The 1,832-nt window shown below is 44.3% G+C and overlaps 1 gene segment (V, D, J or C); it reads left to right on the plus strand.

Annotated features, from left to right (window-relative positions):
• Positions 1-917: 917 nt before the first annotated feature.
• LOC129339976 (immunoglobulin heavy variable 4-4-like) lies at positions 918-1,529 on the plus strand. The segment is given in 2 exon segments: positions 918-998; positions 1,174-1,529. Coding segments are annotated over 2 exon segments (402 nt in total).
• The last annotated feature ends 303 nt before the right edge of the window (positions 1,530-1,832 follow it).

A 1,832-nucleotide genomic window follows, 5' to 3' on the forward strand; every position in this document is an offset into this window, starting at 1 on the left:
CCCTGGTTATGACTGTACCATTCAATCACTCCCACCTCTAAGACACAGCGTCATTAAGCACTTTCTGAGGAGATTGCCTGTTGTATTTCAGCGTGAGTCACTGCCCGGGGATCAGAAGTGATGAATGCCCTAGGGATCACACCCAACCCATGCCAAGGGCAATGCGATCTGCAAATTAACTCCTACCAGAGATCATCCCAAGCCACAGCCTTCCACAAGCACAAACCGACAGCCACAAGCTCTTCAAAGGGCTCAATGTGGACTTTAAGTGATTCCGCACACGTTGGATAATGCACTTCCAATCCTCTTTATAGATCATTTGGAACGGGGTTTTTTTTGTGTGCGGAACAAAAAATCCACCTCAAATGATTGATAAAGTGCATTGAAAGTGCATTATCCAACGTGTGTGGAATCACCCAGTAGATTTGAGCAGCTGCACAGAACTTAGCAGCTTTGTAGTTCCAGTCTCAGGCTCCTGTAGAAGAAGGGAGGTATACAAGTCCTCCAATCCACCAAAGATTTTTTGGAGGATAGGAATGATAAATGCATATCTGAGATCACCAGAGAAGACAAAATGCAACAGAAGATCTTTTTTTATTCCCCTCTCTTTATTTTGTCTTGCTTCATTTCTGTATCTATATCATTCATCCCATTGTATCCTACTATATGTTTCATCCCACATTTATACATTTGTATTATATCCTCACATTCATCCCCATTCCATCCATTTAATTCTTCGAATCCAAGATAGGAACTGAGTCCAACTCTTACTAACCTCTGACTTTAACAGTAAATTTCCCCAGAGCAATTTCTAGCAGTATGCAAATTATCTCAGGGGCTCCCATTCAAATAGTACCCGTAGGATACTTTCAACTCCACTGTGGCTCAGGGGAGAGATTCAGTCTGTGCCTCTAATTTTTACATTTATCCTTTTCCACTCTAGGCCTAAAAAATGGCATCTGCCTTTACACCCCTTTTCCTCCTCCTTTTCCTACCAGGTGGGTTCCTCTTAAAATACTCCCAATCTACTCTACTTCTATGTAAAATGGTTTTTAGGCAACTTAATCTCTGCATTTCTTGATATTAAATTAATTTTCTTTTGATTAGGGAGATATGCTTTTCAAAGCCAAAAAATTTATGTTTTCTGACTGTGGTTCTTCTGTATCTTTCAAGGACTTTCATCTCAGCTCAAGCTCCAGGAATCTGGGCCAGGGGTGGTGAGACCCGGAGGGACCCTCGAGCTGACCTGTACAGTCACCGGTGGCTCAGTCACTAGCAGCAGCTGGTGGCACTGGGTTCGCCAGGCTCCCGGGAAAGGGCTGGTCTGGATGGGGCTCTGGACTGGTAGCACCATCTATGCTCCAGCTTTCAGTGGCCGAATCACCATCTCGGTGGATCCTTCGCAAACCAAGTACTTCCTGAGGCTGACCTCGGTGACGGCTGCAGATTCTGCCACATATTACTGTGCAAGAGACACAGTGGGAAAGACTCAACCAGGAGCCTGCCAAAAAAGCAGAAGTGGGCTGTGACTTTGAGCAGACTCCTTTCCAAGAAGGCCCATCTGTTGGAAATAAGTGAGGTTTTCTATTAGCAACGGTTGTACTTGTAGAGTATAAGGAATCTGTTTTACAATTCTTCAATCCTGACTCCACAGACTTAGTACCTAAAAATGCAGTCCTGGAGTGACGCAACAATAGAACACGCACTTGGTCAGGATTTAGTAGCCGCAGTGCCCGAGCAGGGAATGTGGATGGCACATTCAAAATCCCAAGTCAAAGAGACAATTGCACAGAAATAGAAAGGAGGAAAAAAATGGAACATGTCCAAGGAGA

Source organism: Eublepharis macularius, chromosome 12 (assembly GCF_028583425.1).
Source record: "Eublepharis macularius isolate TG4126 chromosome 12, MPM_Emac_v1.0, whole genome shotgun sequence".
Classification (NCBI taxonomy): domain Eukaryota; kingdom Metazoa; phylum Chordata; class Lepidosauria; order Squamata; family Eublepharidae; genus Eublepharis; species Eublepharis macularius.